This window comes from Pyrus communis, chromosome 5, assembly GCF_963583255.1.
Source record: "Pyrus communis chromosome 5, drPyrComm1.1, whole genome shotgun sequence".
Classification (NCBI taxonomy): Eukaryota; Viridiplantae; Streptophyta; class Magnoliopsida; order Rosales; family Rosaceae; genus Pyrus; species Pyrus communis.
Genome location: NC_084807.1, coordinates 3,893,156 through 3,916,545, shown reverse-complemented (window position 1 = coordinate 3,916,545; position 23,390 = coordinate 3,893,156). Strand labels below are relative to the sequence as shown.

General features: G+C 38.7%; 3 protein-coding genes across 6 annotated transcripts; all 3 read right to left on the bottom strand.

The window, feature by feature from the left end:
• Window positions 1-1,879: 1,879 nt before the first annotated feature.
• Window positions 1,880-5,429, bottom strand: LOC137733868 (vesicle-associated membrane protein 727). 4 transcript variants are annotated; one of them, XM_068473065.1, is made up of 6 exons: window positions 5,277-5,429; window positions 4,624-4,887; window positions 4,329-4,527; window positions 4,124-4,244; window positions 2,349-2,411; window positions 1,880-2,241 (listed from the first exon to the last, which is right to left on the bottom strand). In XM_068473065.1, the coding sequence occupies exons 2-6, from the start codon at window positions 4,811-4,813 to the stop codon at window positions 2,098-2,100; spliced, it is 717 nt and encodes a 238-aa protein (XP_068329166.1). In that variant the 5' UTR covers window positions 4,814-4,887; window positions 5,277-5,429; the 3' UTR covers window positions 1,880-2,097. The 4 variants fall into 4 exon arrangements, with proteins under 4 accessions (XP_068329166.1, XP_068329167.1, XP_068329168.1 ...); XM_068473066.1 differs by having other exon boundaries at window positions 4,624-4,869; window positions 5,277-5,423; XM_068473067.1 differs by having other exon boundaries at window positions 4,624-4,917; window positions 5,277-5,417.
• Window positions 5,430-6,949: 1,520 nt separating this feature from the next.
• Window positions 6,950-13,128, bottom strand: LOC137735159 (uncharacterized protein At2g38710-like). The gene is made up of 5 exons (XM_068474553.1): window positions 12,858-13,128; window positions 11,206-11,325; window positions 9,944-10,058; window positions 8,877-8,970; window positions 6,950-7,340 (listed from the first exon to the last, which is right to left on the bottom strand). Exons 1-5 carry the CDS (start codon window positions 12,959-12,961, stop codon window positions 7,135-7,137), a joined length of 639 nt encoding a protein of 212 aa, XP_068330654.1. The 5' UTR covers window positions 12,962-13,128; the 3' UTR covers window positions 6,950-7,134.
• A 1,183-nt stretch (window positions 13,129-14,311) lies between these two features.
• Window positions 14,312-22,030, bottom strand: LOC137734137 (serine/threonine-protein kinase VPS15-like). Its single transcript, XM_068473432.1, has 11 exons — window positions 21,596-22,030; window positions 21,213-21,335; window positions 21,067-21,112; window positions 20,816-20,976; window positions 20,247-20,326; window positions 19,919-20,024; window positions 19,539-19,715; window positions 16,263-19,442; window positions 15,262-15,506; window positions 15,082-15,181; window positions 14,312-14,711 (listed from the first exon to the last, which is right to left on the bottom strand). The coding sequence occupies exons 1-11, from the start codon at window positions 21,866-21,868 to the stop codon at window positions 14,535-14,537; spliced, it is 4,668 nt and encodes a 1,555-aa protein (XP_068329533.1). The 5' UTR covers window positions 21,869-22,030; the 3' UTR covers window positions 14,312-14,534.
• Between the last annotated feature and the right edge of the window lie 1,360 nt (window positions 22,031-23,390).

Here is a 23,390-nt window from a genome sequence, read left to right as displayed (position 1 = left end):
TATCTGTTCAGCACTGATGGCGGTAGAGTTGCTTGGGGCCTTTTTACGGTCTCTCAATAGCTTGGGATAAGCGGTTCTGTCATGTTCTTGTGGACATCATTTTGCTGTTGTTCAGCTTGTTCTTGTAGAGAATTGCTGTTGTACCCCAATGGAAGCTTTATTTTTGGCTTGCAAGACTATTACACAGGGATTGGGTCTGTCTCTAGATAAAGGAATTACTGTTTCTGAGACTCCTCCTTGTTCTTAGAGATCACGATTTGATACGAATTTCTAAGCCGAGAGATGTTGTCGTGTAGTTTTTCGCTTTGTTTAGGCATAAAATTTGATATGTTAGGTTTGGTAATACATACTCCAAATATCCTCGCTTCGAATTGCATCCTGTTTTAAGCTTGTTTCAAATATTCTCCGAAGAGTTAAGAGTTGTGTGCTTCTTTGTTTGAGTTATTTGCTAGATATTTAAGTTGGAAACCACAAAGGCTGAGTTGACTCAATGAATTGAGGTAACCCAGAAGCAAGGGAAGGAAGATGAACAAGGCAATGTGGCACAAATAAAAAGTTAGGACGATAGGCAAAAAGTGGTTGTAGGATGAGGAGTCGAGCCGGGCAGCATCGCTAGGTAAAGGCATCATCATCTGCGGGATCTGGGTAGCCGACAACTGTTGTACCCCATCACGCCCCAGTCTAAAGCTCGTTGTTGGTTTGCTACCCACTTTTAGAGAGTGGGGTGCCCTACTAACCCAAGTAGCACAGGGCGTGCTTAATGCGAACTCACATCCCGAGGTTGGTTTGTGAAAAGATTTCAAACACTTTCACCCACCTAGCGCAAGCTCAACTTCCATCAATCACTTTAATGCCCTGCGTAGTTTCAAGCCCACGCTACTAGACTCGGCAATATAACTGTGTGTTGTAACATCTTATAAGCAGCTATGTCAGTAATAATATTGTTCAATGTGGGATTTGATAAGAGCATGGAGATAGGTCAATTTCACCTGTTCAACGTGTTTCTTTTGTTCAAGCTCATGCCTCTTGTCAAATAATGCTTTGTACACTCATTCACGATCAATGTGACCACTACATCCCCAATTCCATTGCTTCTGGTTTGTCTTTGTTCTCCAATGTCACTTTAACTTGGTTACTCAATTACTGGTCTCTTGTCATGCCTTGACGCACATGCAGCCAACCCTGTCGAAATGGCAGCGAGCATTGAAATTTCTGCAATCTTGAGTCTTGACGGCAAGTTTGGTGCGACAGTGCCAGATTCCGATTTGGGTCATCAAGATTGATAATGATATCATTATGTTAGGATATATTTCCTATGTTCTTCCATTTATGCTAAGACTACCTTATTATGTTTCGAGTAAATTGAAAAATATCTCCGTTACTCAAGGCATAACCTGCCTAATTCATGCAGGGCTAATCATACGCATCTTTCCCACGTGGGTTTGAAATGTACAAGTTCGACACTTATTGATGAGGAGTTTGATATGCATTAGTGTGCCCCATCATCACACTAACAGAACTTTCCCGCATTAATTGGATTGAAACATGAACAAAAATTATTATTTACCAAAACATTAACGAACCATTTGTGATAAAAAAATCTAACTGTTTCTAAAAGTGTTTCAATTAGAAAGGGTTTTAATTAACAACACTTCAAATTTTTATTAAAATACTTGCTTATAAAGAAGTGTTTCCGAGAGAAGAACCTGACACGTGTTCATAAAGTGCTTCTATGAATCAAAAGTACTCCACTTTTTTCTAATAAACATAGAAGCACTCTTGGCCATTCCAGAAACAGTCTCAGTTAAAACAAACAATGGTTACACATAACCACTAAACAAATTAGACACCATTTGGGGGAGACCAAACAAAAGACAGGTTGATGAGAGAACTACTTTTATTAAAGAGAACTACTACGTCCTCAAAATTAACAGATTAAACAAAACCAGCTGGTAACAGAGGTTTAATTACATGGCAGACGAAGTTGTCGAGTATCGGATTCTGCAAAAGTTCACGTATACAGGAACAAATAACATTTTGTACACCAAATGAAGAACATACGGCTAATAATTGACGCTTCCGTGTTTGCTTAGCACCTTAACATTTGAAACCTCCGCAGGCGATGAGCCATATTATGATGATCAGGATGAGGACTCCACCTCCAATCATTAGCTTCATCTGGAGACTCTGCAGCCACATCTTACGTCGCAATTGCCTGCCTTGCCTCTGGAAGCTGTCGGCCTGTATTCAATACCAACATCCCAAGTAGCACGTCAACTACAAATGCCTTGTGAGCTCAAACTGGTTTTGAAATTATATGACCAAATCAGGTAAGTGATGTCATGTACCTGGAACTGCAGATTTTCCGTTTTATCAACCAAAAGTTCAATTCTCTCTCCACGATCCAAAACCTGCAACCAAGAGATGAGATTGATTCAATCAACTCACAACAGACCACTCATGGGTTGTATGAATCACAAATATTAGAACACTTGGTAAAAATATAGCTACTTGATTTCTTTCTACAGAAGCACAATGGAAACAAACCATCCCATCAGATATGGTTTATAACATTTATGTATTGAAAAGTAGTTATATTTAAAACACCGGACGATTAATATTTCGATCCACCTTCCCTCTCTGTTGTCAGCATTTCAGCATAAGTTTATCAGCATCATAATTCAGGTGGTCAAGTACAACTCAAACTAGTCTGATTAACTGATTACAATACTCATGTTTCTTGCTTAAATGAATTTACAGAAATAACTTGCAGACTAAACTGCATCTATTACAAAAGAAAGTAGAAAGACTCGAATTCATTGAATTTTTAAATTCACTCCTCCATCATGCAACCTAACCCAGGGTATGATACCTAAGGCCTGTAGGAGTGGATTCCTATAAATGGTGTCGTGCTAGTAGAACCTGTATGCTTACTGTCGTTTTCTCTGATAGTTTTATACATCTTCCACTGAGTTTTCGTTCTACAAGTCATACTTTAATCAAGACTCAATCTAAAACAGACAGCCACCTTGTCTGAGGCTTTCCTGAATCAAGTGGAACTACCAAAATTCAGTCTATAAATTGAGCTGCCCTATCTCAATACTTGCGATTAATATCCAACTCTCATCACTTTTCCTCCCTCCCCCCACCACCCCCCCCCCCCACAACAACAACAAAAAACAACAGAGATGGTGACTGGTGACAACTCCCTATATCCCTAATTGATCTTCTTTACACCTAACATCCTTCACTTCACCTATTTAAAGTAGTTCACAGTGGAAGTCAATTCATTTGTCACATACTTCTCAAAAGTGATGCAATTTATCCACAAGATAAAGAATGAAAGCTCCGATACAAATCCATTGTTAAATCTTTGATGCATACAAACGTAATTGAAACTAGAAGAAGACGGGGAGTTCAATAGAAATCTGAAAGAAAAAAAGACAAAAAAACAATGTCGAAGACTATCTCATGGGCACCCTTTCAAATTACAAAGTAAAAATCCAACACATTCCAAGGCACCACTGTTACAGTTAGTCCACCTCACCCCTAAAGCATAATGAACTGCTTCCCAAACTAATAACTAAGTTCTCCCCCTCCCCATGCACTCATCTCCAACTCCACCAAAGGTTCAACCACAGATGGGAGGAGAGCTTAAGAAGAGATAGCAAAAGTATAAGAAAACAAAATATCACAAGCAGCTGCACACCAAAAAATAAGATAAAATAAAAGCTATTCACTATACCATCCCTTTCAAAATCCACTAACAAGCAATAGTTTACTCATAATACCTTTCAAAAAAAATTATACTCGTAATACACCAATTCAAAACCCAAATTTTAGGCTATATCCCCAAAGGAGAGGTTAAAACCCAAATTTTAGGTTTTAAACCACCCCAAAAATATCATCCAACAAGTTGGGCTAAAATTTGGGTTGGGATAACCTAAGACCAACTCCAATGTTTACACAAAAATAATAACATTAAGCCACAATATCATTCTTTTGAAGATCCAGGATGTAAAAAGCTCATGGTCTCAAATGAAGAAACCAGCATCAATGGATGTATGCATAAAATAACCATATGTTAAAAAAGTTTCATAGCCAATAATTATAAATCTTTTACCTTCTCAATATTGTCCATCATCACACCTTTGACCTCCGTGATTTGAGCCTTCAATTTGGAAAGCTTACTTATTTCTTCTGGATGCTCCAAGCAATATTGCATGTGCTCCTTAAGCCTTGGCCTGTCAAAGAAAAACCCAATATTTACTGTCCATACTAAATTGCATAGAAGATTAATATTTAAACACCAAAAGGCAAACACACACCCAAATTCTCTGTCAAGATTGTAAGCGATGCTAAACCGATCTTCAAATAAGTCATCCTCTTCATCATCATCATCAAGAGGATGCGGCCCTGCATTCTTAATATCTGCTGCATACCGCTGCTTGAAATCCTCTTTCACTCGTTCAAGGAACACAAAAGGCACACTCCTTCCGGCTGATTCATCAGCAACAACAAGAAACACTGCAAACCCATTTAGCAGTTTAAATTACACATTCTGCAACTAGTATCTAAAACAAGGATAATTGCGATTCTCAGAACTTAAAAAAGAATGCGTACCAAATCCACTGTCAAGTAGGAAGTTAAAAGTGTAGCCATCGCACGAGTAGGTGTACTTGCTGCTACTGGAAGGTAGCTTCTGCAAACACTGAACAGCAATGGTACTAAAGTTTCCGGTGAAGGTAGTGTGTTCTGCTAAAACAACACTTCCTTTTGCAACAAAGCTATATATTAATCCTCTGTGACTCATATCTGAATTATCACTTCAAACGCGCGAACACCCCACGAAAGAAATATCACCAGTACCTAAACGCAGCAGTAAACCTAGAGAAATTACACAAAGTATCAAATACCCTAAACCAAAATACACACAATTAGCTTATCATATACGAGAAACCCGCCACGGCCCAAGTAAAATTCTAAAATTCGAGCGTGAGTATTCAAATGTTTGAGTCAATAATTAACAGTAATACTAACTTCAATTAGATGGGCTTTCGATGTGCTTGAAACCCACCATCGTCACTAAACCAATCATAACCTTTCAATTTCGGCAACCAAACAGAGAACGAAAAGGATATGCGATTTAGAAAAATTAAGGGTCCCCAAAGAAACGGGGATTGTAAAATCTTGATTTGCAAATCTTAAAAAATGAAATGAAATTACATCTTGATCTGCAGATAACACCGAGAGATAGGGAGGAAGGAGGAACTTACTTGTCAGATCAATCCGAGAGAGAGAGAGAGAGAGATGGATTTAAGGGGAAGTTTGCTTCGTCTGGAAGTTGAAGACCTGGAAAATGGATATTGGGGAAATCGGAAGTCAGATTGGTTTTATTGGTTTTTTGGTAAATAAATGTAGCAATTGTGACTGACATTTCCAGGTCTGGCATGTATTAGATTCCTCAACTCGATCACGACGTCTTTTCCAGCAAAAGGTTAAAACTGTCATTCTATTTTTACCCCTTAAATTATCTATCTGTTTCAAATTGATCCTCTTAATAAGAACTTAACCTACAAACAATTTGTTTGTATTTGTCGATTTCTCGTCTCTTCAAACTTGTAAGGAACTGACCATTTTTATTTTTATTGTTTTTTTTGAACTTTTATAATTAATCAATTTTCTTTTGAACTTTAATTTTAACCGATTACTCCTTAAACTTTTATAATTACTAGACTCAGGGGCAATTACATTGTCAATGGCCCGGTTGAAAAACGAGGGAGAAGCCACGCGAGAAAAATGTATTAAGAAAAATTAAACCATCCTTTTTTTAACTTGGTTTGGTTGAGTGTAAAGAAAATTAAGGAATTGTTTCTTTGTGTATGCGTGTCTCTCAAGAAATAAATGTTGAAACTTGAAACAGAGATAATTTAAGGGGTAAAAATTAGGAATGGGCATGGACCGGGCCGGGCTCAAAATTGAAAAAGCCGGACTGAAACCTTTTGTTAATAAAACGGAATGGGACGGGTTTTGGAATTTGCAAAATGGAATCCGGACCTAACCGGACCGATTCCTACGGGTCCTCACGGTCCAAATCTTCACTCATGCTTAACCTAAATCTGGTCTTCGTATCCTATTCGTTCCCCTCCCCAGCGTCTCCGCCGACGCCTTGAGCAAATCCTCCGAACTGTAACCCATCTGCTGATCCCAAAAAACCCAATCTTTTTTCATTTTCTTTTTTTGCATTGACAAATTAAAAGATATTGAACTATTATGGTACAGCAGCAACATTTTCCGACGAGTCCCTGCAAAATCACGACCTGGGTGCGCAGCAGAACGATGTAATCCGCCGTTTCCTGGAACGATTTGTCGACTTTTACCGATTTTCTGACGTTTGCTTCTAACCGGATCTCGACACCGGCGCGACATAAGTCTTCTTCTCAAGTGGGGTGTGGGTGTGGTGTGTTTGTGCTACGGGAAGGATAATTGCAAGTGAGAACTGTCACGGGGAGGAAAAATGGAAATGGGCCTGGGAGACAAAACCCAACACGGGGGTATTTTAGCAAACAAGTCAGTCCGGGTACTCGTTTACCTATATTTTTTGAACCGGCTTGAACCTAAAATTTCAAAACCCCACCCTGTACTGTCCCGTTTCTCTTTTTTAAAATTAGGAACCAACTTGTACCCGCCCTGAACCCCCAACCCGCGGTTCCTCTAGCCGTTTGCCCACCTCTAGTTAGGTTGACGAACGATGACTTATATGGCACAAGTAGATTGTAGATTGCCATGCCAATGAAACGAAGACGTGTATGTTTTAATCCGTGTCCTCATTTTATTGGCATCGGAGACGGTGTACCTCTGCCATATAAGTTTTTCTCAGGGTGTGAAGTCGAAAGGACATAAAATTACACATGCAATATTACTAGTTTTTGGGAAATTGAGTTACAAGTTTATAAAAGTACAACATAGCATTCGGGAGAAGCTGAGTTCAAGTGTTTGATTTCTTTCTTCAAAAATCGAAGGAATCTGAAGAATGATAATTGTCACATTATTGGAGTCTTCAATGGTTATGGAACAACAAACAAATCCACCCCTCCAAACCAAATGCTTTCTTTTAGCGTAGTTCATAGTTGGTCAACGACTGCCAGATATAGCTCCGACGAGAGTCGGAGCTCCGCCTCTGGTTTCCTTGACGTAGGAAACATAGTCGTTGTGGTCCATGGTACACAATGAGCTCTGGTAGCGGGTCAATCGAATACTCTTCCGAAGCAGCTCAGTGATGCTGCCATTATAACCAGATTTCCGCATCAATGAGTCAATTGCTTCTGTTTTTGTCCAACCTGAAACCAAATCAGACCAGAATAAGAACCAAAACATTAACCAAACACAAATTTGCACCGAAATTCCGGCTTGATGGTGTGATTTACAGCCCACACATCGCATTTGGTGCCTTAATTTCCATTAGAAACCTAGCTGCAATTGGATCATTATTCCAAACTGAAGTAAGGAACTGTTTGCAATGCATATTTTGAAATATAATATCACCTGACTTCTATTCAGTGGATGAGCAACTGAAGAAATCATAAAGCATACATTAAAGCATGGGAATAGGTAACCCTGTGCCAACTAAATTTACAACTCAATCCACCGCGTTAAAACCTTGTCCATAAAAGATAGGGTCGTTTTAGTTTCCGTAAAAAAAATTGTGTTTATAAAACTATGTTGTTTTAGTTGCACTAAAACTATGTCGTTTTTCTTTTTAGACATAGCAGACGTATAAGAATTGTTCAAGGTTAAGTACAACAAGTAGGACAGGGAATCAGTTTGGGCTACCATGTCGTTCAAACCATCGAACACTGAGTCGTAGTAACAGCTTACCTCAGTTATTTCTCTAATGTTTCGAACCTGTTTAAGGCTTAGATTTTGAACTTAGTTTCTATGCTTTAAAGTTCAAAATACTCAAACCCAAATCCTATGCCCTAAATCCTTGTATATCTTAAACTTCAACAAGACTCAAGCAGTGACACTAATGTATGGCTGCAGTGAAGTTACAACACAATACTAGATGAAGGAATCATCCGTATGAACCCATTTGAACCGTAACTTTGAAAACCTTACCCAACTATTCAAAAAGTTGGAAAACAAAAACTTCCACTCTCCTAGACAATTTTTGGCCCCTAACTAACTTTAACTCATTTTTATACCTTTACTTAAAAATATGTATATTGCTACTTATACATAATCGAGCGCAGTGTCATTCTAAGATTCATACAACCGACCTCACTTAGTGGGATAAGGCTTCTGGTGGTTGTTGCCGCTAATACCAAATCTATAGAAAAACAATTGGTTTGGTTCTTTTGGTACTATGACGACCTATTCAATTAACAAAAAAGAATATAAATAAGCAACAAAATAAACACAATAAACTTAGCTATTGGTTCACCCACTCAAAGGACCTTTGTCAAAAATGCAGGACTTTTTAGTCACTTTATTTTTGTAAATTTTAATCACTCACCTTCTTCGTCATCAGGGCCTCAAATTGTACTCCTATGCCCCCTTGAGGGGCCCATCACAGGCGACTGTCTTAGGGCCAGAGCAGCGGTATGCTTTTGACTAATTTAAAAATAAATAAAAGGATGTGTAAAAAAAATCACGCGATATAATTGTAATTTTATTAACAGAGCAGAATTTGGAGAACTAAGCAAAGAAGTGAGTTAATAAAAGATCACATTTTCCAATTCTAATTCCATTTCAAAGGTCAGCGTTGAGGTTGTATCACCAGAATTTTCCGAGATAGTACTATAGTCTATAACTTATTTTGCTCATAAATTTGAAAAAGGTCTATGTTTAGGTAAACAATGAGTAGGGAGAATTACCTTCATGGGCAGCAACCTCAGGCAAGTACGTGGCACTGCGCCTTGTATTATAGTCAGGATCAGTAAACTCAATAATTATACCATGTTTCCCAATCTGCAATGTTTAGTAGTCATGATAAGCGAGCAAACAAAACTTTAGTATCCATCAATGTTTTAAAAGGCAAAGGCGTAGGCGGGGCTACCATGGATAGCCCTGCCTAAGTGAAAGCCTTGACACATGAAGCAAATCCTCACGGGACCTAAATTTTTAATATATATGTATATATAATATTTTGGTGGGATACATAGTCTTAATAGAGAAAAAAAAAAGGATAATATAACTTTTTTTCTAAGCAAATAGTAATACAGTGTTACAAAAGAATAATTAATAAAAAAGATGCTTATTTTTTTTTTCCTGCTGGCCAATCACGTTTTTAAGAAAAGAATATATAACGTTACAAGATGCTTTTATAGAAATGTCTTATTTTCAGTCTTTTCAGATCTATAAAATAATACTAAAAAAAATGTCTAACCATAAGGAATATGGTGGGGTAACAAATGTCCGCAAAAGTAGGTCAATTTAAAGAGAAAGAAAAAGTATAAAGAACACGAAAAATCAGCCCAAAAAAAAAAAACCACTCGCAGCGACACCGTCTTCTTCATCTTCTTTGAAGCGCAACGGGCTCTGCAACTAAAAAACTTTCAGATTACAACTAAGAAAAATTCAGATTTTGGAAACTTGAAAAAAAAAAAACAAAAGATGCCCAGTCAAATGCCTCAAGCGCCTAGTCGCACCTCAACCACATCTAGGCGAGTTTAAGCCTACTCCGGCTGGGCAGAGGCGTTTTCATGGGCGCGCCTCCGAAGCTGCCTAGGCGTGTTTTTTAAAACACTGGTATCTCTATTCAAACAAACAACAACAAAGCCTTTTCCCACTGGTATCTCTATTCATTAATCTAAAAACAAGAGTTTAGTACAAACATAATCTAAACAATGAAACCCAGTGTATACCATAAAAAATAGCTGATTAAACCAAAACATTAAAGATCCTCACAAACATCCCAGCAGCAGAAGAACTTGAAACATACCTCCCAATCAAGATAGTGGCTAGCAGTTTCATAATCCGTCAGAATGGAAACTGTGCATTCCAAATGAGGTATTTCCTTAGCTTGTATTGGGGAAAACCTCCGGTCCTTCAAAGCACTGCAGAAAATTACAAACAGGAAGAAACCATTATATGTTGCACCAAAAAAAAAATTCAGAAAGAATAGAAAACCCCACATCAGCAGAGGAAAATAAAGTGCATTATGCAAATGCAGTTGCATGTCTCATGTATTTGGTGGTTTGCACAAGCCCTGTCCTAGCTCAAGCAATAAGCGTTGTTCCCAAGTATATAGCAAATCCAGGAAAGCAACACTGTAGAATAGTTCCGTGATGATAAAATGTGACAGCCAAAGTGCTATTTTATAAGTCAAGAATCAAGTATTTCATTGAAGATCAAAGCATATTGATTTGTTATTACTGGAGTAGGGACTGGGTAGAGTTAAAGAAAATTAAGGTTCCAAAGGTTCATACAGCAGAGAATGCTTGTGAAACATCAAAAACGTGATGTGACCAATACCAGGAAGATCAAGAATGTGGATCCTACCAAGAAATGTAGTACAAGATTCGACCTTGTGACATCACCAAACAAGATTGCATACATTACCTCTCTCTTTTAACAACCAAGTGTATTATTTAGTGCAACGTATAAATCCTAATCTTAGTTTAATTCCAGCAAAAAAAAAAAAAACCACGCACTATTTGAGCAAGGCTAAAATCATCATAACACACAAATTAGAAGGAATTTAGATGATAGCTAACTAAAGGGAATTTAGATGCATAATTATAAGGGAGGTAATTGGTAACTAAATCCTCTAAAGGCTGAGGTAGCAACCTTGAGCACCCTTTTGATGTGGGCTTTGCTAATTTCAACTCAATTTCTAGCCCATCTCCTTTACAGTTCTTCAATCACAGACACATACACGTGCTTTCACACACACAACCACTCATAGGATCATCATAATACTGAACAATATGCTTTTCCACGAACAAATTATGATTTCAGAGTTCAGACACATGGTTCATGATTTAAAAAAATAAATGAAAGTTTCCTTAAAACATAAAAGGAAAACCCAAACAAGCATGCCCAAAAAATACACAAGCACATGTACGTAGATCACATAGGTATAGGCCGCCAAACACATCTCAAATAACACAGGAAAGAAAACATGCAGAGATAGTACTCTATGTACATGTAGGACCACGTATGATACAGTCAAGATGAAATGTACAAGAGTTGTTATAATACCTGGTTAGAGCGTAATCCCTGAATCCATTAATCAGGCCCCGAGGTTCTAGTGTTCCTATGCATCCACGCAAACGAGGCTCACCACCATTCACCACTTTCTTCCAAGTAACGAACAATGGACTGAGACCAAAGCATTGTTAATGTCAGATGAGAACATCGAAAGAATCAATGTCCTGCTTTATAAGACATAAAGCAATCCATACTCTTACGATTGTTATGCAAGTCTACAAGTTAAGTTCCCAACTTCACCCACACATTTCCAACCACACACACACATATAGATTCTATTAGCAGAAGGAAACATGAAACTAATATTTCTGGCTATTTATCACTCATAACCCCAACGACAAAGGGTAATATGAAAAGCACATGCCACATAATTGGAGTCAATGCAATATTTAAACTAAAAGCAAATAAATCTCAAACCAAGTATTGGTAAAAGAAACTGCAAGACGTATAGCCTAGTTGCTACATACACCACTCTTCTAAAGAGAAGGTGTCAAGTTCAAAATTCCAGTCCCTAAATGTCATAACTGGTATGATAAAATTATTAGATCTATCTATCCTTTGTCTGGCCCAAGAAAATACATAAAAAACAAGGGAAAAAATAGTTATAGGAGTCCTGCATGGTCCAAGAAAATTGTGGGTCATTTAACATTTGTTGCTATACTTTTTCCTCCACTGGGATCAAGATCGAACAGTGAGCGACCGCAATTTCCTTGAACCATGGGGTCTAGGAGACTAATAGTCACAGACACAACACAAACTGAAACTGTGCTCTTGCTTTTGCAAATGACTGCACCTTACTATAAAAATAACAACACTGCAAAAATAGGAACGATTCACTCAACAAGTTCATTCTCATAGACGATCACAAAGCCAATGCTAGAAGCTAAGCCAGCACACCGAGCAGGCTCCAATAAAGGGCCTCCACGGCTCTACCTTCTCCTGCATATTGAAGCAGATTACCTAATTTAAATGGGCTTCAATCAGGTATCGAACTAATCATCCATCCTATCCCCTATTACGAAAACACGGGACCAATCCACGAGGCCTTCCAACACCACACTCATAATGACCGACGAAAATGAATGTTGTTTTGGATGCCAATACAGATAAGCTGTAGTGTACATGGCTGAGCTAATGTACTTTGGTAAAATTCAGCAGTGGCATGAGAAAATCATCTTGATCTAAGCAAAGCCACTGAGACTGGTTCAATCATTAAACATAAATTATTATTTTTTTATATATTTGAGCAAATGTACTTTGGGAAAATTCAGCAATGGCATGAGAAAATCACTTGATCTAAGCAAAGCCACTGAGACTGGTTCAATCATTAAACATAATTTTTTTTTTATTTTATATAATTGTAGTTCATAGTAGAAGAAAAATAAAAACAGAATTATAGTAAAATCTATCTATGCAATAAAATAAAAAAATGAAGCCCTCCCACTAAATGCAATCTCAAGAATCTGCAGCACAAGTAAAACCATGACAACAGATTTTTCTAGAAAAATTATATATAATAAAATTGAAAAGAAATTGTGTATCTGCGTGCTTTTGAGTGAGATTGTATTATGTATATGTGTGCGTGTGCGTGTGTGTGTGTGTGTATATAGAGAGAGAGAGAGAGAGAGAGAGAGAGAGAGTACTGCTGGCCGTCGTCGAAGGGTGGGGGAGGAGGTTGTTCGGTGCTGTAGTGAGCGAGGAGAGTATCGAAGCAGTAAGCCACCATGTCCTTGTCCGCCGACACCATTTTTGTTAATTATATAATCGGTATGAATGATCGGTTAGTTCGTATTTGATTTGATCCTTGAAATTAGGGTTTTTGGGAAAGGAAGAATGGAAGTATTAAAACCAAACTTGTTTGGTCCCAGAAGAACCAGCAAGAAGCCAGAAATAATTGAACGAGAGAAGAAAGCAGGAAAGCAGGAACGCAGGAAAAAGAAAAAGTAGAAATATTTCTTTTCTTTGCTCGAGCATCCACCATCCTCACGTAACCGAAAAAGAAAAAAATTAAAAATTAAAAATTATTTCCCTTAGTACTACGACGTAGCGTTGAACTTTATTTACGGTTTATCTAATAAAATTTATTATCTACTTTATTTACAGTTAATCTAATCAAATTTATTATTTGATATTTACTGTAAGGGTAAATTACATTTTCATACCTTAAGTACTATTTTATTTCAAAATAATACATCCGTTACATTTTCCATTCATGGATCCGTTAAGTGCTGACGTGACTACCAAATATGTGCCACTTGGCAAAAAAATGTAACGGACTGGTCGCTGTGAGGGGAGTTGGGGGACGAACTGGGTTGTGATTTTTTTTTTTTCTTTTCTTTTCTTATCTTCGTCCTTCCTCCTTGCCCCTCCTCTTCTTCTTGTTGGCTAGAAATCTAATCGACGGGATAAAAAATACCCAACTTCAATTTACATATTTCCATTGAAGTGGAACTCATATTTACAGGTTCCGAAAACGATTGAAGATGCCCTTGAAGGATTGCTTTTATCATGCTGGTTTAGTAATTTTCCTTCCTACGAAGATTTGAAAAGTACACATTTCAAGAGGCTGCATTGTTCCCGTTTTGAAAAATCATTGCCTTATCAAATTATATCGAGACATGAAAAAGATTCAACAAAAGACAAAAACAAATCCACTATATGTTATACGTCAAGCAATACATGGAGTTTAACTCCCAAACCATGAAAAAGTACACTCCGTAGAAGTACGAGGCCAGTTCTGCTAAACCCAATGGTCCAAGAATATTATGATCACTGACCGTTCGATCTGAATCCAAGGTGGAGAAAAAAGTACAACAAAGTTAAAATGACCATGCATTGGTCAATTAAGACCGATCGGTAAGTGACCACAATTTCCTTCAACCATGGAGTCTAAGAGAACAAGACTGGTAATAGGACATTCTTACCATATGAATCTCAAAATTCAAACGTTGCAAGCAGAAAACGGCAAGAACCAATACCATCGAAACCATATTCTTTCCAGATGCAATACAACAGTAAATATGAAAGAAAATTTGAACCTGGAATCGCAACTATGCCCAAATTTACGTAATCCTGTATCAAGCATTTCCACAGTAAATATCAACAAAGGGAGGCACGTCATCAATAATTTACGAGCCTATCTATATTTCTACATGTGTATAAACTATACATATCGAGCAGGGTGTGACACAAACATATATATATATATATGACGAGGGGTTAGGCAACTGTTAAAATAGGGAGTCTAAGCTTAACAATAATGTACAACAACACTAGCATTGTGCTATGTATGTACAACATAATATCTATCACCTTGTCAATCACTTCCAAACCTTAATTGCCCCATCTCTACCGCTTGATATTAAGTGTCTCTGATTTAACTTAACCGAGGCCAATGATAGGATTGAATCGCGGTGGCAGCCAGCAGAATCAGTGGCAGCAGCCGCAAGAACTGCCTTGGCTGTCAGCTTTGATGTTAGAGGTCGTCTTTTTGTCTCCTATATTTAAACCAAAAACCAATTCAAGAATTACGTACCAAATTAAAATAATAATAGTAATTTTCTTCAACTTAGCAACTGATCTAGCGTCCTATTTGTTACAACGCAAACACCGAGACCAAGAACACAATAGAACGACCTGCGACATAAAGTTTAAGCAGCTTATAAAAGAAATATAATAACAGCAAGCACATCCTATTGCCAGTTCCATGAAGGTTCTTTGAAACTACCAAGTCATTTTACGTTAACTGTGGTTTTAGGAGGATAAAGTTAAATAATCTAAGATCAACCTCATCATACCCTTCCACCGAGGATAGTTTACCATGCCACCTCATTTCATAGATATATGACTACAACTGATTAATCATACCTGCACAACTTCCACACCAAAGCTAGATCTTGTTGCATAGAAATCATCATTACCAACTCCCTTCAAGTTTGGCCCACAAATTGAGTAACTTCGACCGGGGCTGCAATATATGGATAAAGCCAATTAGATAACAAGACCCTTTAGTAAACCAAGAAAGTACTATTGAAGTTGTGTACAAACCTGTAATGATCCCATCGACGTATCTTCAAATCGGTTCCTCCAGTTATCAAATCACCCCCAGGTAAGGGCAGCAATGAACGGATTCCAGGAAGACGAGGAGTGGGTTCATTTAGTTCATCAACTCTGTAGTGGGAATTGCCATTCCGTCTCAGATCTGGTTTGGAACTTTTACTTGATGACTTAGCCAAGGCCCAAGGCACTTCAGACATTTCAGCATCACTTTCGTAACTTGCCACTCTCAGCACCTGCAGGAAAAAAAAAATGAACATCTATCTCAACATTTGAACAAACGAAGGTAGACTTAACAAGAAAGGGGCCATGTGTAGGCAATGAAAATAAAAAATAAAAAAGAGAGAAATAATAAGCATTTAAAAGGTTTGGTAAAACTCAAAGGCTGAACAGACCATCCAAGGGCCAAGAGGCACTTGATAGTTTTGTCTACACAAATTTAACCTTTTTCCTAATCAACAAATTACCATCTCCAAAGTAAAAATTTGCATAATCCAATCTTAAGCACCCTCAAGTTTTGCATTTCTATTGGTTATGGGGTTCATGAGGGTGAGGGAGAAGCAGGGGGCTGATTCTAGGAGTCATCAAGAATCAGTAAAATAAAAATCGGACTACAAGAAACTAATATATCATTCAGCTAGTCTGAAGAAAAGAAGTTGGAAATTTTGGTAAACCACAGAGTAAAACCAACAATCCTTCAATTTTAACCTAAAAGAGAGTGCATGGATGAAACCACAAAATGCCTCTTAACTCTCCAATTCATGATTTCTGCCCAAACCCCATCCTGCTTTTATAAAATAAGATCTGATCTTTGCTTTCAGTTTTCTTTGTTTTTACGCTTTGAAAAAAAGGGCAACCAGAGGAGTGTAATCTATGCATACGATTTTATCATCTAACTTTTCCAGTACAATCCATATCTAATATCTAAGAAAACTTATATAAGATGATTTCTGTGTAAGTGTGCAAACCAATAAAAGAGAATTTTTATGTACCTGGTGGCAGCTTCCATTTTCAGCATTCCAAATAGAAACTTCGTTGCAACCTGCAGCAACATAAATAAGGGGCCTTGCAGCAGCAGACACGGAGGCATTAGGTGGAGGAAGAAAAAGGCACATTTTCTCTATTGGGCAAACAGAAGAATACTGCCATGAGTTTACAGGAATAAGGAACCTCATATCCCAAAGAGTAAGCACACCCCTCGAAGATCCTGACACAAACCAATTTTCACAGGAGCCTGTTACCAGCGAAGACACATAGCCCTCCTCAGGAGTTGCTCTCAATGTCCAAGAATTGGTGTTCAACCTTGTATCCCAAAGATGGATACCACAATTTTGGGTGCTGTACATAACCATCTGATTTGTGCAGTTATCCGCTGAGAAATTTAACAAGCTCAATATGGCACCCTCCTTTATATCCTTCTTCTTGATATCAGCAACACCTGAATACTTTTCAACCACATTACCAAGTCCCCTGGAGATGTAATCAACAGAAAACATATGTATCATGCCATCACATGCTCCTACAACGACTCGAGCAGACCCCCGGAGCATTGCACTGCACAGTGCACGGCTTCCCTCTAGATGATAAGTTAACCTTGACCGAAATGATATGTCCTTTTCCAACTTTCTTGAATCCCACACCTTAACAGTGGAATCATCAGATGCGCTCACAAAAAAGCTATGATCAGTTGAAATGGCTATGTCATTGACAGCAGACCGATGTTCTTGCAGGTGAGCAACCAACACCCCACGAGGCCTCCAACCAGAGTCTGGAATTGATGAATTTCGTGCAGAAGACGGCATTCCTGTTGGATCACTTGAAGTGGATGCATCTTCCAAGGGTATGGCACTTCCTTTTGTAGTGCCAGATAATCCCATATTTTGAAGCTTGCTATTAGCAAAGGCGGTTTGATCATTATCCCTACCATCAGGCTCATGTACAACTCTATAGAACTGTTTGGAGCCATTGCCAAAATTGAATGATCCTGACACAAGCTTAGGTGCTGGAACAGAACTAGCCAAACTAAATGATTTATTTACTGGCTCTATCCAAGGCATGGATGATGTACCAATTACTACTGAATTCACTTGTGAAGGAGAATCAGATGCTGGAGGAGGAACTCCCGCTGCTCGCTTGTCCATGCTAAAGGAGTATAAAGGTATGCCAACTGATGATTTATCGCACATGAAGCTATTCACATAACTTCCCTGTGGCCACATAAAACCTGAATACTGCATTTTTTCAGAGGACAAAGGATCGTGAATGTCAACTGTACTAGAAGCGCGTGTAAAGCTTCCCATACTTCTCAACTTATCCTCACCATCATCACATTCAGTTAACTCTCCTTGTTGCAAGGCCTTTCCAGTAAGTTTATGATTTTCAGGACTCTGGTGCTTGTCTGGCCAGCTCCTTGTTGAACTCAGTTCCTCAACCCCTTGCTGAAGTAAATCAACACTTTCCCATTGTTTAGACTGAGGCCAAGAGTTGTACCATATCTTTCTCTGTCTTTCCAACATGTCTGAACTCCTTGCATTTTCTAGAACTTGGTAAAAAACCTGTCTTGAGACTGGAGGTTTTAAAGACGAAAGGAGAGCCTTTTCAGAAGCAAGAGATGCTGGCTGTCTGCGGAGTAAGGGGCGAATAACAGGGGCTAGAAAGACATAGGAATCTACAGCACCTAAGCTTTCACTACTGGCTGCAATAAAAGTGACAGCTGACCTTCTTACCCACTGACTGGGATAGCATAACAATGGAAATGCACGCTCAATCATTTCTAGAAGTATCCTCTTCCTCAAGAAACCACTTTTGCACAAAATGGCCAGACAGTCCAATGCATTGACAATGACAGCCTCTGTAACATCACTTACAGCCTGCTCAATATAAGGTAAAAGATATTCTTCCACACTTCTTTGACCCACAAAGAAACACACATACACAATTTGCCCATAGAATACTGCTCTCAGCTGCTCATCTCGATCATTCAGAAAAGCAGGGAGAATGGGTAACAAAAAATCATTACTCTGTCTCTGGCCAAAGAAGCAGCATAGGTTGCTAATGTCCTGAAGGAGTGCTCTCCTGATATTTGGAGTTTTCTTTGGACCCATAACAAGTTCTTGAATGACCTCAGCTATAGATTTCCTCAACACTGCAAGCTGTGCATCGCTATTCACCCTCTGCAGTTGACCAGATGTCTCACTAGATGATACCAGCGGCTTTTTTGCAGAAGTTAATTCATCAAGTACCCCAGCCTCACTCAAGCGTATTGAGTGAACCAAGAAACCATAAGCAGTTAATGCCAGCTTAGCTATATTACTGGCATAACATATTCTCACGCTTTCCTCTGGGTCATCGGGAAGCGTGGAAAGCATTGGCAATATATACTCCGGAAAAATTTTTGCATCACTGGGTGGAAAATCCCGGACTAGAGGGAGAATGTCACACAACGTCTCCAAGGCAGCACAACGCACAATTGCAGCTGAATCTGAAAGCATTGCAACAACATATGGAATTACACGTTGCAAACGATCTTCATCATCAATGTACAAGGCAGACGATTTCAGCAAGAGTATGGCCCTCCTCCTTAAATGAGGCAATTTTACATTACGTATGCAGGAACAGAGCAGCGAGGTAATCAGAACCATGCCCTCACATCTGATACTGTCTTCAGGTAATGGCAGAAACGGCATGCCAAAGGTATCTGACTGGCTGTCATACTTGGACATCAATGAATTAAAATCATTCAATGTAATCTTTTTCAGAAAAGGATGATCATTTCTCCTAAATGCATTGGAGATGGATTGAAGTAAATCACCAGGAGATTGCATGCCATAGTTTCCAAGATTCGGGGAAAACGCAGAATCAGGAATATCATTCAGCATTGGCTTGGTACCAGAGTAATTATTACTTTGTTTAACATCCCGAAGAAGAGTATTGATATCACCAAGAAGTTCTAATTGATCACATTTTAAGCCTTTACCCATCTCTTCTCTCTTTGGAAACGAGCCCTTTGTCAAACTTTTGTTCTGCATTCCAACTGCCTCCTGAGAAGTTCTACCACTAAGTGCATTGGCACTTGAAGGAGTTCCCAGTCCGTTTCCACCAGTGTCCTCAGTTGACCTACTGCTCATCATTTGTTTAAGTATCTCATGAAAAACACTCTGGCAAAGTGCAACCTACATACAATAATTACAGAGTAAAATATTACCTTAATGTGAGTTCCAAAAATTATGAAGTGCCAGTCTTAAATATTATGTACCAACATTTCTTACCCTCATATCTGAATGAAGGGGATTCCAGAAACAATGAAAATTATGCAGAAACGGAGAGAAGTAACTTGGAAACACAACAGTTGTATACTCCTGCAGGTAGCTATCAGCAGAAAGTCGCAACTCTGGTTCCAACTGAATCATATGAAGTATCATCTTGCGAATCCCATAATCCGGTATCTGCATTCAGAGTGCATATAATAACCATGTACATCAGTTAGGCAACACTAGAACAAGTAAGATGAAATATAATAACCAAGGGTTGTCCGAAATATAAGGTTCAAGACTAGGGAAGCAACTAGATAAGGAGTAATATAAAACACTATGGAAAGAGATGTGATGAAAACTCGAACAGAATTGTATACTTAGTAGCGAGAGAGTACCTTTTCAAGAAGTTGGCTAGGATCGTACTGCCCTCTACGATAAGCAAGAAGTTGAGAGAGTTCGAATAGTGGCTGGCCCTCAAGGAAAAGCTCAGCAATTACACACCTAAAACAACGTCGTGAGTATGATGATGCATCCCAAGAGAAAATCATCATGATTGTGGTGATCATTAAGCATGAGCACATTTTCATTCGGGCTTTGACAATGCAAGGGTTAAATTGACATATATCATTATCATTCTATATCTGAGATTTCAACTTCAAATTTGACATAAAAATGAAACAGTCATGCTCTAAAAAGAGAGATCCTAACATCACAAAAGCTCACCCTACAGCAAATATGTCCATAGATGGTCTTAACGGTGCATCTTGTGCAACCTGCATCTCACCTCCATGCTCATAAAATCTCTGAAAAAAGAAGGCATTTGAATAAACTTAATAATGTAACCGTGTTATTAACGAAAGTATACATCATGACTGGTTAGTAAGATCTTTCATAAAATTAGTGGTCAAACTTCTAAGTTGACTCCTAAAAGATGCAGAAAAAAGCTATTCAATAAATTTAGTATATTTAGATGCATAACAAGATGTTATAAATCGGTGCAAATATATACATTTTACTATGATTCGTACTGCATTGAAATTTGTATAATTGCTCAAATTTTGTTCCAGGATAGCAGCCACATTATCAAATTCACAAACCCACTCCGATCAAGCCGGATCTTATGACTGCAAGCCGTATCCCTTTGATGAGCATATATGTTCATGATGTATGCACATAATTACATAAACGCTTACAACATCAGAAAAAAAGACAGAAAATGTATAAAAGTGGGGCACCTCCTCGGTAGAGAAATGGAAAGAAAGTGAACGCAGAAAAGAGATAGAAAAGCGAACCTCAGGAGCAAGATAACAAAGCCTTCTTCCTCCAGTGTCAAAGAAAAAAGAGAAATCAGAAGGATCGTCATATGGTATGTAGGTGGGTTTGAAAGATGCGAAGTCAGCAAGGTAAAGCCAATTCCAAGAAGTCACCAATACATTCTCGCACTTAATATCACCTAATACGACAAAAAAATAGAAAACCAATAACTTTACTATGACATTGACAAGATAACACTGATGAAGTTCCAGAACTAAACTGAACTGACCGTGACATATTCCTTTGTCATGGCACTGCTTCAGAGCAAGAAGTAACTGCACCAACCACCACAAAACAAAACGCTCAGCAGAACTACAAACATTAGAAACTTAAAATTCAGGGAAGACAGACAGAGGGCAGGTGAGAAAGAAAGACCTGAAAAGCCAACCATTTCTTCTCGATTAGACTGAGAAAAGGGCGTGTGCTTAATCGGTCATGCAGATTGTTGAAGAAGAATTGCCTCACGAGATAAGCTGCTTTATCTGTCTCTTGCCAAAACTGCAAGAAGAAGACATCGGGGGTACCATATACTCAAAAGTTTTCTTCTTTATAAACTTGGAAACATCAAAGCATGGTATGATACTACTCAGAAACATCAAAACAACTCAGACCCACTTGGAAACATCAGCTTCCAAGCAAAACCCAGGAGTTTTAGCATTAATCAAACTCATATGCTATAGTAATACATAAATTAAACTAATTGAAAGTTAACTAATCCTGTTTATGCTAATCAAAAGCAGAAGAAATAGGAAAAGGACCTGGAAGGGCCAAACGTGAGGGTGATCGAGAGCACGGAAGGTTTCCTTGATGTGGCAAAGACGGCGCTCGTATTCGCGGAGATCAATGGAGTCGCCGCGCTTGAAATAGACCTTGACGAGGACCAAACCCTCGTCGTGCTTGCACTCAATCGACTTGAAGAAGCGGCTCCGCCCTAGAACCTCCTTCAAGACCACGTTGTAGGACGACGGCAGGTCGTGGAGGTAATACTCCGACGCCGACACTTGCGTCGTTCGAGCGATCTTGTTCCCCATCGATTTTCCCTTTGCCTTTGCCTCCCAATCCGCAATCAATTAGGGCTTAACATTAAACTTTGGGGGCACGCAACCTCCTAAACCAATTGAATGAGAAAAAAAAATAATGGGGAATTTAGAGCTTAGGATTTCTGCATGTCGGAGGGAGTGGGAAGAGGAAGAACATGACAGCAACTCCACCCTTATCCACTTCGTGCCAGCAACCAGCCCATTTATCCACTTAATTGAACAGTAATAGACCCAATAAACAGTAAGAGGCCAAAGCATCTACGCCCAAAAAAAAATGTGATGGGAAGAGGAAGAACATGACAGCAACTCCACCCTTATCCACCTTGCGACAGCAACCAGCCCATTTATCCACTTAATTGAACAGTAATAGACCCAATGAACAGTAATAGATCAAAGCATCTACACCAAAAAAAAATGTGCTGGCACCTAGTCTAAAAATGCGCCGGCACAAACGATCTCCACCCCTACAAAATTCGCTGGCACCCAGTCCATTTCAAATATTAAATAATTTTTTTATAAAATAATAAATAAAAAAATAGTTTTAATTTTGGATAGGATTTTTAACCAATCTCGTCACGCCACGTGTCATTATCCGAACGTACTATTTTTTGAATAGATTTCCGCTAAGATTTTCAACCAATCCCGACAACCCACGTGTCACTTCCTGTTTACAATAATTTAGGCAAGATTTCGATAAGATTTTTAACCAATCTCGTCACGCCACGTGTCATTATCCGAACGTACTATTTTTTTAATAGATTTCCGCTAAGATTTTCAACCAATCACGTAGTGCCACGTGGCATTGTCCAGAACCTCATCTTCTTTTTTTTTTGTCCATATAAACCCTACATCCCTACATCCATCCTCACATTAAACTCAATCCTTTTTTTTAGCTCAGAATTCTTCTTTATCGTTTTCAAATCTTGAGTTCTTACAATGTCTTCTTCAAGGAGAGCGTATAAACAGTTGCAAGAGCAGCAAAAAAGTTGTTGGCACAACAGGAAGAATTGGTCAATCTTGACCAAGGTGGAGGTGGAGATGAGGCCTTCGCAATGGAGGAGGATGAGGATGATCACCATAGAAGGTAGAGGGCCTCACATTCCCGCCGTATCATGGAAGCTATGGGTCAGATAGCCAAACCCGGACGTGTGGCAAACATCGATACAAGAAGGGAAAGACGAGGTAAAGATCTCTTAGAAGATTATTTTATTCCCAACAGCGTTTACCCTGATCATATTTTTAGACGTCGGTTTAGAATGCAACGAAGTTTGTTCGCTAAAATCATGAGTGATGTTTGCAACCATGATCCATATTTTGTGCAAAAAGAGGATGTTTTTCATGTTCTAAGTCTTCTTCCTGAGCAAAAAATTACGGCTGCCTTGCAAATACTTGCATATGGAGCATCTGCAGATCAAGTGGATGAGATCGCAAGGATGGGAAAAACAACAGTTCTGGAGTCCCTGATGCGGTTTTGCTCTGCAATTGAAGCCCTCTACACCAATGAGTACCTTTG

Coding starts and splice junctions, on each gene's coding strand:
- LOC137733868 (XM_068473065.1), bottom strand. CDS start 4,813: ATGAGTCACAGAGGATTAATATATAGCTTTGTTGCAAAAGGAAGTGTT. Junction 4,245..4,328: donor AATCTTGACAGAGAATTTGG/GTGTGTGTTTGC, acceptor TTTCTTTGACAG/GCCAAGGCTTAAGGAGCACA. Junction 2,242..2,348: donor CGGAAAATCTGCAGTTCCAG/GTACATGACATC, acceptor TATTGAATACAG/GCCGACAGCTTCCAGAGGCA.
- LOC137735159 (XM_068474553.1), bottom strand. CDS start 12,961: ATGGTGTCGGCGGACAAGGACATGGTGGCTTACTGCTTCGATACTCTC. Junction 11,326..12,857: donor CCCTTCGACGACGGCCAGCA/GTACTCTCTCTC, acceptor CTTTGGTCTCAG/TCCATTGTTCGTTACTTGGA. Junction 7,341..8,876: donor TGAGGTTGCTGCCCATGAAG/GTAATTCTCCCT, acceptor ATTTGGTTTCAG/GTTGGACAAAAACAGAAGCA.
- LOC137734137 (XM_068473432.1), bottom strand. CDS start 21,868: ATGGGGAACAAGATCGCTCGAACGACGCAAGTGTCGGCGTCGGAGTAT. Junction 20,025..20,246: donor ATGGACATATTTGCTGTAGG/GTGAGCTTTTGT, acceptor ACGTTGTTTTAG/GTGTGTAATTGCTGAGCTTT. Junction 15,507..16,262: donor AAAATGGAAGCTGCCACCAG/GTACATAAAAAT, acceptor TTTTTCCTGCAG/GTGCTGAGAGTGGCAAGTTA.